The sequence below is a fragment of the Bolinopsis microptera genome, chromosome 1 (genome assembly GCF_026151205.1).
Source record: "Bolinopsis microptera isolate Bmic1 chromosome 1, MBARI_Bmic_1.0, whole genome shotgun sequence".
Lineage (NCBI taxonomy): Eukaryota > Metazoa > Ctenophora > Tentaculata > Lobata > Bolinopsidae > Bolinopsis > Bolinopsis microptera.
Window position 1 is genome coordinate 17,164,904 of NC_087072.1, and position 14,328 is coordinate 17,179,231.

Here is a 14,328-nt window from a genome sequence, read left to right on the forward strand (position 1 = left end):
CCAGTAAGAATAGATATTAGGACAGACAGCTTTATGGCTAGGATTATGGTTAGAGTAAGGGTTAGATTCATGGTTACTGGTTAGGATAGGCTTTATGGAACCTAAAAAACCGTTACATTACTCAATCATAATACCTACTCAAAGTGAAAAGTGCGTCAAACAGTATATATACATTCAATTAAATCAAGTGATGCAATTGGCAGAGCACAATAAAATTTTAAGTGTTGCAATTGGCAGAGCACAATTCATTGCTACTGATAATTTTTTCAAAAGCATTTTAACAAAACACATGATCTACTCCATTATAGGGGCAGGGATAGTGTTTTAAACTAATTACAACACTACAAATCTATTACATTTATTGAGCAATGTCAATGGCGGGCCAAAAGGGGCACGAGGCCCTGGCCAGTAAGAAGCTCAAGAAGACTCTAAAGCCAAAGAAGAACTCTGTTATACTTCCTGTATTTGAAGACGGCTCGTGTAAACAGTGTGGAAGTAATGACACTGTGAATGAATCGATTATCTGTAATGTCTGTGATGGGATGTTTCACTCCGCTTGTCACAGAAAAACCGGTGTTCAATTTCCTGACTCCATTTGTACAAATACCTTCCGTGCTAAGGTGAGACCTATGATTGCAGATCAAGCTCGTTGGGGTTATTTTCTATTCGTATGTGAAGATTGCATTTCACTGGTAGATGACACCCGTTCTTCCAAAAACGTTTCTCCACCTGGTCCACCTGTACCATCTGTGGTAGATGCTCCTAAGTCCAACCCTGTGATGAGTCATGATAATGGTGATAATGAAGCTCCTGATATTCTCTCCAAAGTTGAGCATCTGATGAGGGCAAACAACTCTGCCCTTCTGGAATCATTTCGTGAGGAAATGCATAGCATTATTGTTGACAAGCTTGCTCTATGTGCTCCAGAACATTTGCAGGAAGAGCAAGTTTCTAATGTTAACAAAGAAAACTTGCAATCCCGGTCTCCAAGTGCACTGTCCTCTTACAGCAATTTTTCTGCAGCTCTTGTAGGTGGTGCTAGTTCTCCTCAGCCAAGAAAAGTGTCAGCTAACATAAATCAAATTGGCAAGGAAAGTAAAGAGATATTGGTGCTAGATAGTCCCTTTCCTTCTGCTGATATTTCATCTGCTCCAGATGTTCTATCTGAGTTGCTCTATGACACACGATTGATTGCTATGAAAACTAGCCTACTAGATTCACACAAGAAGATAACGCTAGTTTTTCCATCTTCATCTGATAGGCTGAAGGCTAAAAGTCTTATTGAAAACTCTGATGTCATTAAATTACTTGGTTTTCACATCACTCTTTCCCAGAAAGCTCTCCCTAAAGTCACTGTGTCTAATATTCCCAGTCAGATATTCGAAACCATTGAACGCTCTGGTTTACCCGCTGAAGATTTCCGGTTACAGACTAAAAAAGCTCTTCTAGATATTATTCCCTTGAAAAATCCTGGACTTAAACACTTGCTAGATAATGAGCATTTCTTTGAAATTGTGTACATAAATGTTGGACTAAGGTACACTACTGCTGGGATCAAGGTCTCTCCTCAGATTAGGAACCTATTGACAGGAGACGGCAAAATCTTCATTCTGAATAGTGCTTGTCCTGTTAAGGATAGATTCATCATCAAGCAGTGCTATAATTGTCAGAAGCTCCACCATATTTCCCAAAATTGTCCTGAGAAAGAAACTCTGGTTTGTATGTATTGCAGCGGTAGGCATAGAACATCAGACTGTCATTACAAGGAAGACCCTAGCAGACATAGATGTCGCAATTGCAGTCTGTCAAAAGATCCAAGAGTCTCATCTCACTGTAACACTCACCATTCCAGCTCAGAGCAGTGTCCCATCATGCAACAGGCATTGAATCGGTATAAACAAAACATCCTTACTTCAAAAAACTAGCTACAAACTCTAAGTCAGAATGTCAGAGTATGAACTTTGCCCTGTTCAATTGCAGATCCATATGCAATAAAACTGCTGGAGTCATGCAATTGCTTGAAGACTTTGATACTGATATTTGCTGTGCTACAGAAACTTGGCTGAGAAAAGATGACAATGCTAAGTTTTCTGAGATGAAAGAACTTGGATATTCCATTCATAGCCAGCCAAGAGCTGGGCGGGGAGGAGGTGTTGCTGTTCTATATAAGAAAAGTCTTAAAGTGACTCCTCAGAAGTGCAAGCGATTCAAAACGTTTGAGTCTTGTGAATGTACCTTCAAATCATCTTCTGGAGATATACTACGAATTGTTTCAATTTACCGTTCTGGCACCTCCACATCTCAGAGTGCTAACATCCCCCAATTTCTAACTGACTTTGAGCAACTCTTGGTTGATTTAGTAGACAAACCTGGAAAGCCCTTGATCATGGGTGATTTTAATATCCACATTGAAGACGAAAATGATTCAGTTGCACAAAGGTTTAATTCACTACTTAAGTCTTGTGGGTGGGTGCAACAAATTTCAGCTGCAACACACAGAGATGGGGGCATATTAGATCTTGTAATTACCAGGGATGGTTCTTTTACTCACGATTGCATTGAAGTTCTAGATCCTGTCATTACTGATTCTGGCACATCGTCTGACCACTACTTTGTTGCTTTTAATTGCAATGTATCTCCAGCACCCATAGGCACTCTAGAACCAATTACTTACAGAAACATTGCTTGCATAGACCTAGATGCTTTTGTTGAGGACATTCTTAAGTCAAAACTATGTGACACTGATTGCTTCAATGACCTCGATAGTGCAGTTGATATCTATGAGTCTGAGTTGAGCAGTATTTTGGACAAGCATGCTAAAGAAAAAACTTTCATCCCAAGAAAAGATCATAACGCTGAATGGTGGTCTACACACTGTCAACAAGCAAAAGCAATGAGAAGAAAGATTGAGAGACTGTATCAAAAGAATCATGATTGCCCAGATTATAAACGACTGTACAGGAAAGCATCAGAGAGAGCATCCTCAGTCATTGTATCCACAAGAGATCACTTCTACAAAACAAGGTTACAAGATAGTGCAGGTGATGCTAAAAAGACTTATTCCATCGTTAATAAGTTGCTCAATAAAGAAAAAGTTAGTACTACTACACCTTCTTGCTCTTCAAATCTTGAGAGTGCTAACAACTTTGCACAGTTCTTTAAATCAAAGGTCGACAACATATACAACAACATTTATTTAGAACAACAATCCCTTGAAGATTCTCCTAACTCAGATGAATCTGTTCCTCTTTCTAATAGCCCAAAGATAGTACAATTCCGTCATGTGTCTGATGAGGAACTAGTAAGCATCATAAAGAATATGTCCAACAAATTCTGTGATCTTGACCCCATACCTACAAAGATTCTCATCAAGTGTCTCCCAGAACTCCTTCCTCTGATCTCATTTATAGTCAATGAATCATTAGTTAAAGGTGAGTTTCCTATAAAACTTAAGGAGGCTCTCATTCGTCCAAGTTTGAAGAAACGTGGCCTTGACGGTGAATCTCTATCTAACTATAGGCCTATTAGCAATCTCTCATTCTTGTCAAAAATCATTGAGAAGTGTGTATCTATACAGCTCACCAGTTATCTTGAGGATAACAACTTGCTTTCTAAAGTTCAGTCCGGCTATAGGAAGTTTCATAGCTGTGAAACTGCAACAACCAGAATCCATAACGACATCTTGATAACTATTGACAAGAAAACTAAAGTTGTTCTTTTACTTCTAGATTTGAGTGCTGCCTTTGATACTGTCAATCACCCAAGATTAATCAAGAAGCTAAGATCTGCTTATGGCATTACAGGCATTGCTCTTACATGGATCAGGTCCTACTTGGCTAACCGTTCATTTTGTGTCAAAGTCCAGGATTCGTCTTCCTCATCAACTGTTCTTGAGATAGGTGTGCCACAAGGTTCAATCCTTGGCCCCCTGCTATTCATATTGTACACCAAAGATCTTGAGAACATTGCAAGTATGCATGGGTGCTGTATTCATTTGTATGCTGATGACACCCAGCTGTATTTCACTCTTGATTCTGATGACCCATCACAGCTAGAGCACAATATGGAACACTGTATGTCTGATATCAAGAAATGGATGACAAAGAATTTCCTTCAACTGAATTCTTCTAAGACTGAAGTCATCGTTATATCCTCTAAATTTGACTCAAAAAATATTCCAGCCTCTCTGCAGATTGTTAAGGATCAAGAGCCACATGTTGTTAGTGGAACTGTGAAGAGTCTTGGGCTGTATTTAAACAGTTATCTTTCAATGAGTGATCAGATTACGTCAGTGGTTCAAGCATGTAATATTCAGATCAGAAATTTGTGGTTTATTGCATCAAAACTGTCTTTTAACCTTAAGATTCAGCTTGTTCATGCTCTAGTACTCTCTAGAATTGATTATTGCAATAGCGTATATTTTGGACTGAGCTCTTATGATTTAAGTCGTTTACAGAAGGTGCAAAATTCTGCTGTAAGATTTATTTTCGGGAGAGGAAGAAAGGCACACACTACTCCACTACTTAAGAAAGTTCATTTTCTACCAGTTAGATTTAGAATAGATTTTAAGATTGCCCTACTTGCCTACAAGTGTTTAAATAATATAGCTCCTCCTTACTTAAAAGAGTTGATATCTCCTAGGCAGCAAAGTTTTAAAAATGTACGTCTTGATAATGATTATTTTTACCTTAGTTTTCCGCCCTCTCCTAACTATGTAAACACAGAGAAAGCTTTTAGTCACTGTGCAGTTAAAGTATTTAATTCCTTGCCATACGACATAAGATCAGCTGAGTCAGTTACATCTTTCAAGACCAAACTTAAAACATACTTCTTTTCTCTAGCATTTGATTGATTTTGCATTTACATAGGTAAAATGAACTTGTCATGTCTAATTTTCAATTAAACTAAGCTCAGTTAATGTAAGAGCCGCTTTAGAAAGCACTGGAGTTTATCTCCAGGATTAAATTATATCGAGTTATATGATTTAGCTATAAGGCGGTTTATAAAAGTTGTAATTTATTATTTATTATTATTTGTATGAAACTTCTGATAGCTGAATCTCACGTTTGGTGTCCACCTTCTTTCCTCGGTCCACCTACTCAAAGTTGTCTACCCTTAGTGTTTAGGATTCTTGGAAACTCAATAAAATAATAAGTTTTCAATAAAGCTATAGTTTTTACAGTGGAACCTCTATATACCTGGCATCTTGAGGAAAACGATAAGTGCACGGTATAGAATAAACCTTAATGAAACAATGCCAATAAGTTTTTTTCAATAAAACAATAAGTTTTATTTTACATTGCTACATTCCTCTAATCATGGCAAAAGGTTGATTTCGGTGATAGGGTCAGTTTCTATATAATCTTAGAAAAATGTATATTTTACAGTAGACAATACTGGGTGGCAGGAATGAGGGACCAAAACGCTTGTGGCTAACAATGGCCTATTTACAAACCACTACAGGCATAGCATTGATATCATTTAACCTTAGTTTGTCTGAAACTGACCCTACTGCACTTCTAATGTTCTATAAAAAATCTCTTTCATTTTTATTAGGTACAAAAGTGCATAACACTCGAAAAACACAATCAAAAATTTAATTTATATATATTTTTAAAATTATAAAAAATAAATAGGAACCTATTCAAACAATATACACATAATATAACAATTACCCTATATAAAAATTCAATATAAATTCAATAGAAAACTAAATAAAATTTATAAACCCCCTTAAGTATTGTTATTTGTTAAATTGCTTTGGTTGTACATTACGCAGCTCTCTTATCTCTATTGATAAAACGGTATTACTCTGTGATAACCTTGTGTACAACGTGTGTAACTGTACAAGAAGTGTACAATGTCAGGCGATAACTCTAATGAACTGGCTATTGGGAACCTGCTTCTCCGTGCAGGAAGTAATGAAATTGTGAAACGTGTCATTTCAGTTTTTGACCACTCTGCAAAGCGTTCAGCAAATGTCAAGTCAATATCTGCTTTTAATCTTGATATGTTGGAACCGTGTGCAGAGTTTTTGAACATTGATTTAGCCGACTCAGACGGGAACAAACTGTATACAAAGGACAGTCTTGCCAATAGAATTCAGTTCGAGCTCCGTGCGTTCCTGCCATCAGAATGCTTGGAATGTAACGAAAAGTACACTGTTGAGTTTGAAGCCGATCAGAAACCCGTTTTTCACTGTCATATGTGTTTTCGGGGATCTCACAACTGTTCTGCTGTTACGAGTTTCCACGATGTTTTGACTAGTGCTACTGTTCTTTCTAGTTATGTTTGGTTGTGTAAATCATGCATGGAATCAAGCATTCCTATTAAACCACGAAAATCGAAGAGCCGGCATGATAGTACTGTGAACAAATCAGATGATAGTACTGTGAACAAATCAGATTCCGAATCTCAGCAACCCAAGCAGGATTTGATTGCGTCACAAATGTCCTCATCCGAGGAAATCACAGAACACTCCACTTCTCAATCTAGTGTAGCAATTGACGATTCAGAGCTTCACGAGAAATCATCTGCTGCTGCGCAGGAGAGAATTTGTGAGAAGTACAAGCGTGGAAAGTGTCCTCATGGTCTCAAGGGGAAGAAGAAACATAATGGTCAGATTTGTGAGTTTGAACACCCGAAGTATTGTAACAGATTCTGTCAATACGGAAATCAGCACAAGTTTGGTTGCAGTAAAGGTCCAGACTGCAAGTTTCTTCACCCTGTGTTGTGCAAGTTTTCAGTTAAGAATAAACTTTGCACGAAGTCTGACTGCACTTTTATTCATTTGAAGGGTACCCGCCGTCAGACAAGCAACTCTGCTGTTGGACACAAGAAGGGAAAAGCAGAGAATAAGAAATCCATGCCATCAAAAGGTGTGACGGCGGCGAATCAGGATTTTTTAGAGTTACGGAGACTGTTGGAAACGATGCAAACCAGGATCGGACTCCTATCAGAAATAGTCGACCACCGGTCCAGCCTCCCTCAAACTCAAATGCCCTACCACTACCCCAGACCACCTCCACCTCTTCAGCCAGGAACAGCGCTCCCACTATACCACTACCAGTACCCGCAGTTCCTACCGCCTCAGAGGACACACGTGCCCCTTATTCCTCATGCCTCGTCTTAAATGTCCAGTCCATGAATCCTAGTGCATTAAGTACGAGTAGATGGAAAGTGCCAGAAATCTCAGCTCTTATTCAGGATGAGAAATCCAGAAACCACTCGTTACCGTTTATAGCACTTACGGAAACGTGGCTCAAGTCCTATATGTCAGACGCACAACTGCAAATACCAGGCTATTCGGTATCTCGCAGCGACCGTGATGCAAGGGTGGGAGGGGGTGTTCTACTCTACTCTCATGTCAACTTACCGGTCAGTGAGTGTAACACGTTTGATGACGGCATGTGTGAGGGACTTTTCTGTAGTTTCAGCACTATAAAGACATGTGTTGCTGTGGCTTATCGTCCGCCTAATGCATCCTTGTCAAGCTTTAAAGCACTCCTCAGTTTTTTCTCCGTATGTATCAGTAGTATTAATGACGACAGCTACGATATCATGATGACTGGAGACTTTAACTTACCCTCAATTGACTGGCAGACAAATTGTGTTCAATCTGGAGGCACGCAAGAAATTCAGCAGTCAGCACAGCATTTCTTAACTTTCATGTCTGATCATCTGCTGAGTCAGTACGTAATGTGTCCAACGAGAGGAAACAATGTTTTGGACCTGTTTATTACTAACAACAACCGAGTTGTTACAAATGTTGAATGCAAAACCACAACAATGTCAGACCATCACGTGGTAGATGTTATGCTAGCATATAATCCACTTGAACAGGAGAAATCAGCAGTGCCGAAGTTTGATGAAAACTCGTACAGATGCCTTGATTTTCTCCAAGCAGACTTCAGCTCGCTCAGAGACGAGATAGAAGACACTAACTGGTCTCAACTTCGTTCTTCATGCTCTTTTGAAGACTTCCCAGCCTTGTTTACTGAGACCCTCTTTCAGATATGCTCGTCTCATGTTCCCCGCAAGGCTAAACCTTCTGGGCGCCCAAAACATACCAATGCTTTGCGGCGTAAAAGGAACCGACTCCAGGCAAGGCTGAATGCCTTAGTCAGCAATGGTGCACCTGACGATCACATCAGAAATGTTAGGAACAAGGTTGCACTCCTACAGTATGATATTCGATGTGCCCATACCAAGAGACTTGATGAAAAGGAATCCAGGGCAGTAGAAAAGATCAAAACAAATCCCAAGTTCTTTTTCAGTTATGCTAAGTCTCTGTCGAAGATCAAATCCAGTATTAACATGCTCTTTGATAGCAACCAGGAGATAACCACAGACCCCAAGAAAATGGCCGATCTGCTGCAGGAACAGTTCAGCTCTGTGTTTAGCGATCCGACCTCTCCTGATGTTAAGGATCCGGTTTTCTCCATTCCCTCTATCCAGCACCCACAAGAACTAGAGGACTTTAGAATTAGTGACGAAGATATCGTTTCAGCTATAAAAAGTATCTCTACAGATTCTGCTTGTGGACCGGACGGAATACCTACAACTCTCTTGAAAAACTGTGCTAAGGAGTTGTGTTCTCCTATACGTATTATTTGGGAGGAATCATTTGAAAACGGTACAGTGCCATCGTTCTACAAAGACACCTACATTACACCACTATTTAAAAAGGGTGACAGGGCCAAGGCAGTCAACTACAGACCAGTTGCTCTCACTTCGCACATCATCAAAGTGTATGAACGTATCCTCCGTGGTGTTATGGTTGACTTTATTGAGAAAAATCAGTTACTCTGCAACAACCAGCACGGGTTCCGCTCAGGAAGAAGCTGCCTTACCCAGCTGTTAAGTCACGTAGACGATATAGTTCAAGGTCTTACTAGAAATGCAGACACTGACGCTATATATCTGGATTTTGCCAAAGCCTTTGATAAGGTCGATCATCGGTTACTGCTTCTGAAAATGAAGAGATTGGGGTTTCATGAGAAGGTGGTAAACTGGATCCGATCCTTCCTGACTGAAAGGAAGCAATGTGTTGTGTTAAATGGTGTATCATCGTTTGCTGCCGCAATCCTCAGTGGAGTTCCACAAGGCACCGTTCTTGGGCCACTGTTATTCATTCTGTTCATAAATGATATGAAGCTATGTGTTAAAGGGTCTGTCATCAGATTCTTTGCTGATGACACTAGGATTCTTAAGCATATCTACAGTTTGGCCGACAAAGATGTCCTGCAGGATGATCTCAACTCTGTTGTTAATTGGGCTAAGTGCAACAACATGGCCCTTCATGAGGATAAGTTCGAGCTTCTTGTTCACAAGCATTGTCCAAAGAATTCCTTGTTTGATCATCCATTCGCCATCCAAGCTCAAACATATGAAGTGTCTAACGGAAACATGCTGTACCCCACTCAAACGGTGAAAGATCTAGGAGTGACAGTTTCCGCTGATTTGTCCTGGACCCCACACGTCAACAGGATAGCTGAACGCGCAGGAAGAGTTGCTTCTTGGGTGCTAAGTGCGTTCAAAACGAGAGACAAAGCCACCATGATGACTCTGTACAAGTCTCTCGTTAGAAGCCATCTGGAGTATTGCTGTCCTCTGTGGAATTGCTCTAAGAACAAGGACATCCAACAGCTAGAAGGGATTCAGCGTACGTTTACATTGAAAATAGATGGCACCCAGCACCTCAACTACTGGCAGAGATTAAAGGCCCTAGATCTGATGTCATTGCAAAGAAGAAGAGAACGGTATTTAATCATCAACATGTGGAAAGTTCTGCATTGCAAGTGCCCTAATGATATTGGTATCCAGTTCTCGGTGACTCTCAGACATGGTCAAAAAGCAGTTGTGCCCAGTATAGCTAAGTCCAGCAGTCAACGTAATCAAGCACTACATGACAACTCATTTGCAGTCACTGGACCTCGATTATGGAATGTAATCCCAACACATATGCACACCATCGAGGATCCTATGCAATTCAAAGCGGCTTTAACGAACTTTGTGAAGTCATTTCCGGACGAGCCTCCAGCTCCAGGATACAGCTGTCGGAATGGAAACTCCTTGCTTGATTGGAGTGGTGATAAAACAGTTTCTACACTGTCCGGGGGGTCGACTTTTTCGATGGCCCGATAGAGGATTCTATGAAACCCTACAAAGTAACAAAGTAAGTAAGTAGTATAAGTAAGCCAGTTTAAAGAACTGGCTCCAAATTTATATCTAATTCTGCTATTTTTACTGCACTACTACTTTTCAACCCTCTCTCTCCTCTATGCTCTAAGAGCTATGATTGTTGTTTTTTAAAATTATTGGTAGCAATGTATTATGCTCGGTAATATAGGTAAGATTTTCTGGTATGGGCTAAACAAAACCTTACAGTAGCGCTCGATTTTTATGATGATTTCAATCATTATAAATATCACGTTAGATCGGCAAAACGGATTGACATCGTCAATTGAGTTCAGCGAATGGCCGGTGAAAAAGTTTCCCAATTTTAAATTTAGCCGCTGCAATTAAATTTCATAAAAATTTTATTTGTAATGTGTTTTTACTATATGCTTTTTAAGTATAAATATTTTTACAGTAAAGTTCTAGTTCTAGTTAATTTTTTCATACGTTGTATGAACCGCCGCGCATGAGTGAGCGGCTCCCCCTATGTATGCCCTAGCTGTATCGTAAAAACACTAAAGAGGTTTTATTTAGTGAAACGACAATGGGGGTCACGGCATGATACAAGTTAATTTGTTGGTTTTTTTTCTAAATAATCAAATTTCTAACGCAAAAATCCAATACATCATTTTGTTTGTTATTACTTTTAAAACTAAAGCTTTAATTTGTTCATTCCAAAGTAATTATTGATTGAAGATGTATAAATCCTTTGTAGCTCGGTGAGGACCCTGGCCCAGTGGCAAGTAATGCATTTTGCCTTCACATAGCCATGTGTATACGCGTACTCCGTGACGCGCTTGTTTCACAACTGACAACGGCGGTCGCGCGCTTTGTCATACGTTGTATGACCCGCCGCGCACGAAGTGCGCGGCTCCCCCTGTATCGTCAGGACGACCGTAGCGAAACGACCGTGGTGAAATAGTGAAACGACCGTGGGGATCGCAACATAATACAACGCGCGCTACTGCAAGTGAGAGCGCGCTGGTTAGAGCAAAATTTTGCCAATCTAACTAAACAAAGATTGTGAAAATAATTATCGGATGCGCGGCGCAGCCCCGTAATGGGCCGCACTACAAATAATAATGAAATCAGTGAGTAAAAAAGTAATCGTTGACATCACTCAATAAACTGCGCGTCGGTAGATTGGCGAGATGCCACGCCAAGTCGCCAAGCTGCATAAAAGGATTGACATCGTGAATCGCAATGTTATGGGCTAAAACCGTTATGTCTTCTTAGGTACGCGAATTCTTTTACAATAAGTAAAACAAAATTTTAATGAAATAACAGTCATATTGTGTATTGTGTCACGTTTGATATCTTTATCAAAATTTTTGTTTCCTAGAATAAATGTTATTGGACTAAATAATTTAGGATCATAGATGGATGATGCCCATCTTGGTGTTGCAGCTGTCAGAATGTATGCACCCTTTTGAAAGAACATTCTTTGACATCAGGGTCACACATCCTTATCTGGGGACGTCAGGCTATTATGTTTATGTTCATAATTTTAGAGATTCGGCGGAATGACAGGCTGAGCGCGGCCCAGTAAACACATCCTAGAACTGCGACCAGTGGCGTAACGAAGGGCCCCGCTGACCCCGCTGTGCAGGGGGCGCCGTCTTAGGGGGGCGCCAAATCGTCGTTTGAATGTGGGACAATTTCGAAAACTTAACTAAAGTACTAGCAAAACTGCGCGTTTTGCTCTAGATACACACTTTTTAGGAGATTTTTACCGGCGTATCCTCTAAAATCACCTAATTTGTTCAATTTTAGGGAGGGGCACCAAAAGGGGAGGGAGCGCCAACAGGGGGCGCCTTTTCGGCAGGGGGGCGCCAACAGGCAACGTTACGCCACTGACTGCGACTCGAATACATTTAAGCCTATAAATAAGATCTACAGTGACCATGAGAAAGAAAAGAAAGATACGTATAAAGAGAAAGTTCTTCAGTCAAAGAAAGGATCCTTTGTCCCTCTAGTCCTCACAATTTGTGGAGGTATGGGACCAACCTGCACTGTGTTTGTAGATTTAATTGTGTCTCTGAGATGATGGAGACATACATCAGAAGATGAGCTTTGAGGTCTCCTATATTTGTTTATGTAAATTTTGTAAATATTTTGTTGTTGTTTTGTATTGTTTATTATTTACGGACGAAATGATCCTAGGGGGGATTCCCAACCCACCGCTTCAGCGGGTAGGGTTTTTATAAATACAAAATTAAAAAAACAATTAACCATAAGACATAATTAATGGAATCATGATATGAACTTTGATTGGTAAGCTTGTTTGTTGCTTATGTATTTTATTTAGGATGTTTCGGAGTCAGCCAACTTTGTTTAGTCTTGATACAGTCTTGATACAGTCTTGATACAGTCCCTACATTAGACGGCCAATGCTCTATCCATTGGTATGTACGCGGCCTTACCCAGGCCTGTAATAAATGGGGAGTCCTTCTTAGGACGACCAGTGCTAGACACTGTTTACTACTGACTGAATGGAAACCTACTTTACTCTTTGGATTGGTAGATCCTGTCTGGTTACATGAACATTGGAGCTAGTTTTATATTAACGGGTATTAACTCACATGATATTATTGTCGACTTAGACTGCTTGGATGTATCACATCTCAACCATTGTTGGGTGTGTTACTTTGTTTTGGGCTTCAATTTTAAGCTTTATTGATTTTATCTATAAAATTGCATCTCCATTGATATTTATGTAACTCGAAAAACTTTTTCTACCAAAAACGTTTTCGATCGGGAATCGTCTTTAAATTATTTTGGGGAATATTTTGACTTTATATAACGACGTCGTCGTAATGACACAAGTGACTGATCAACCACCTTATTTGATAGTGTTTTTAAAAATAAAGTATTTATATTTTTTACTTGGGGTGTAAATATTTTTAGGGTTTTTATTTTTTAAATTTCAGATCTTTCATACTATATGTTACTAAAATGCTCATTGAAGCCTATAATATTTAGATTTTCATCATCATAGTCTTGATAGAAGGTACACATTTAAATTTGTCCGAAATATTACCCCAGGCAAAGTGCTGCAAAGTAGCGTGCCTGGTCAGTCTATTAACAATGGAAACTGTCCAGTCCTGTATCCGTTTTAGGATTGTTTTAGAGTTGAACCAAGGTCAGCTACTCCATGGTCTCTAAAGGTGTCCTCTGTTTTGAACCTTACTCTGTGTAAAGATGGAATCCAACCACATGCAGCCTCAATACATGTTTCAGAGACTTGTGAACACTGTTTAGGTGTTTGTTCAGAGAGATATTGGAAGAGGGGCCACTCTGCAGCATCTGGATCTAGTAGCCAGTGTAGCTTACATTGCAATTATCGAGCTCTCTTATCTTTTGTAACTTGCGATAAGTTCGCTGCTACCGCGTAGTTAGCCTTTGCGTGTGTACTTGTACATTCCTATACAAGTACACTATGGAGCGAATTCAAGGATTCAATTATGATGAACAGAAAAAATTGGAGGACAGTGTTACTAAGTGGTTCATTGCGTTGATGATATTTGTGGAGATATGGACAGAGAAATATTTTTTCTGAGAAAATTTTGCAATTTGGCCGCCAAAAATCCGTTCTCAAAATAAGGTGAAAATGCGATTTCGTGTCGATTCCAAAAATTTCATGCAAAAATTCGTACCAGATATATAGTGGTCGAGATGAACTTACTGGGCCGCGCTCAGCCTGTCATTCCGCCAAATCTTTATTGTTTATGAACATAATAGCCTGGGGTCCCCAGGTAAAGATGAACAGACTCATCTCGACCACTATATCCTGTACGGGAAAGTCTGTAGCTGTGATAAGAAGCCACCATGAAGCATTTCATGTCTCTCGGACACTGATCAGTATTTGAATGAATATTGTGTATCTTAATAGTTTTCAGACGTTATCTGTATTTGAGAGACAATTTTATAATTTATATACTCTATTTCTTGATATAATATAGTTTCATACTTCGTATTTCATAATTTTATTACTAGGTGGAGGTGACGCTTATTGAGACTTTGGGCGGCCATAAAACTCGTGTTTTGAAAGTTGTCCTCTGTACTTGTTTCACTGACCCACGCTTTATAGCATTTATACATTTCGGCCCATTTTATATGTTTGTTCGATTTGCTGTACATTTGTATATT

At 39.6% G+C, this 14,328-nt stretch overlaps 1 protein-coding gene across 1 annotated transcript; it reads left to right on the plus strand.

The window, feature by feature from the left end:
• The first annotated feature begins 7,563 nt into the window (after positions 1-7,563).
• LOC134821373 (uncharacterized) lies at positions 7,564-10,146 on the plus strand. The gene has a single exon (XM_063832142.1). It carries the CDS (start codon positions 7,564-7,566, stop codon positions 10,144-10,146), a length of 2,583 nt encoding a protein of 860 aa, XP_063688212.1.
• The last annotated feature ends 4,182 nt before the right edge of the window (positions 10,147-14,328 follow it).

Bases quoted from the DNA above. Each gene is read 5' to 3' on its own strand.
- LOC134821373 (XM_063832142.1), top strand. From the start codon at position 7,564: ATGACTGGAGACTTTAACTTACCCTCAATTGACTGGCAGACAAATTGT.